This window comes from Fulmarus glacialis, unplaced genomic scaffold (genome assembly GCF_000690835.1).
Source record: "Fulmarus glacialis isolate BGI_N327 unplaced genomic scaffold, ASM69083v1 scaffold25426, whole genome shotgun sequence".
Classification (NCBI taxonomy): domain Eukaryota; kingdom Metazoa; phylum Chordata; class Aves; order Procellariiformes; family Procellariidae; genus Fulmarus; species Fulmarus glacialis.
The window spans coordinates 1,670-1,896 of NW_009220395.1; the positions used below are offsets into that span (position 1 = coordinate 1,670).

The 227-nt window shown below is 65.6% G+C and overlaps 1 protein-coding gene across 1 annotated transcript in view; it reads left to right on the forward strand.

Moving 5' to 3' along the window:
- LOC104078925 (interferon-related developmental regulator 2-like) overlaps positions 1-227 on the forward strand; it is a gene marked incomplete at both ends in the record, with an annotated part of 2,416 nt that overhangs the window by 1,594 nt on the left and 595 nt on the right. Inside the window, one exon of the mRNA XM_009580751.1 lies at positions 99-223. Within this exon, the coding sequence (XP_009579046.1) occupies positions 99-223 (125 nt within the window). The remainder of the gene's footprint in view (positions 1-98; positions 224-227) is intronic.

The following is a 227-nucleotide window of genomic DNA, read 5'->3' on the forward strand; positions in this document are numbered from 1 at the left end:
CTGCCCAGATGCCTGGCGATTCCCCGCTCTCTGCTGAGAGCCGGGGGACGCGCAGGGCTGGTGCCCAGGTGACTGCTGATGCCCCTCTCTCCGCTCAGAGCGGGGAGTACCAGGAGGAGACCATCCGATTTGGCCTGGAGTGCATGTACCTGGACAGCTGGGCACGCCAGTGGACCTACCAAGCCTTCAAAGAGGTGCTGGGCTCCGGCATCCGCCACCACCTCCAG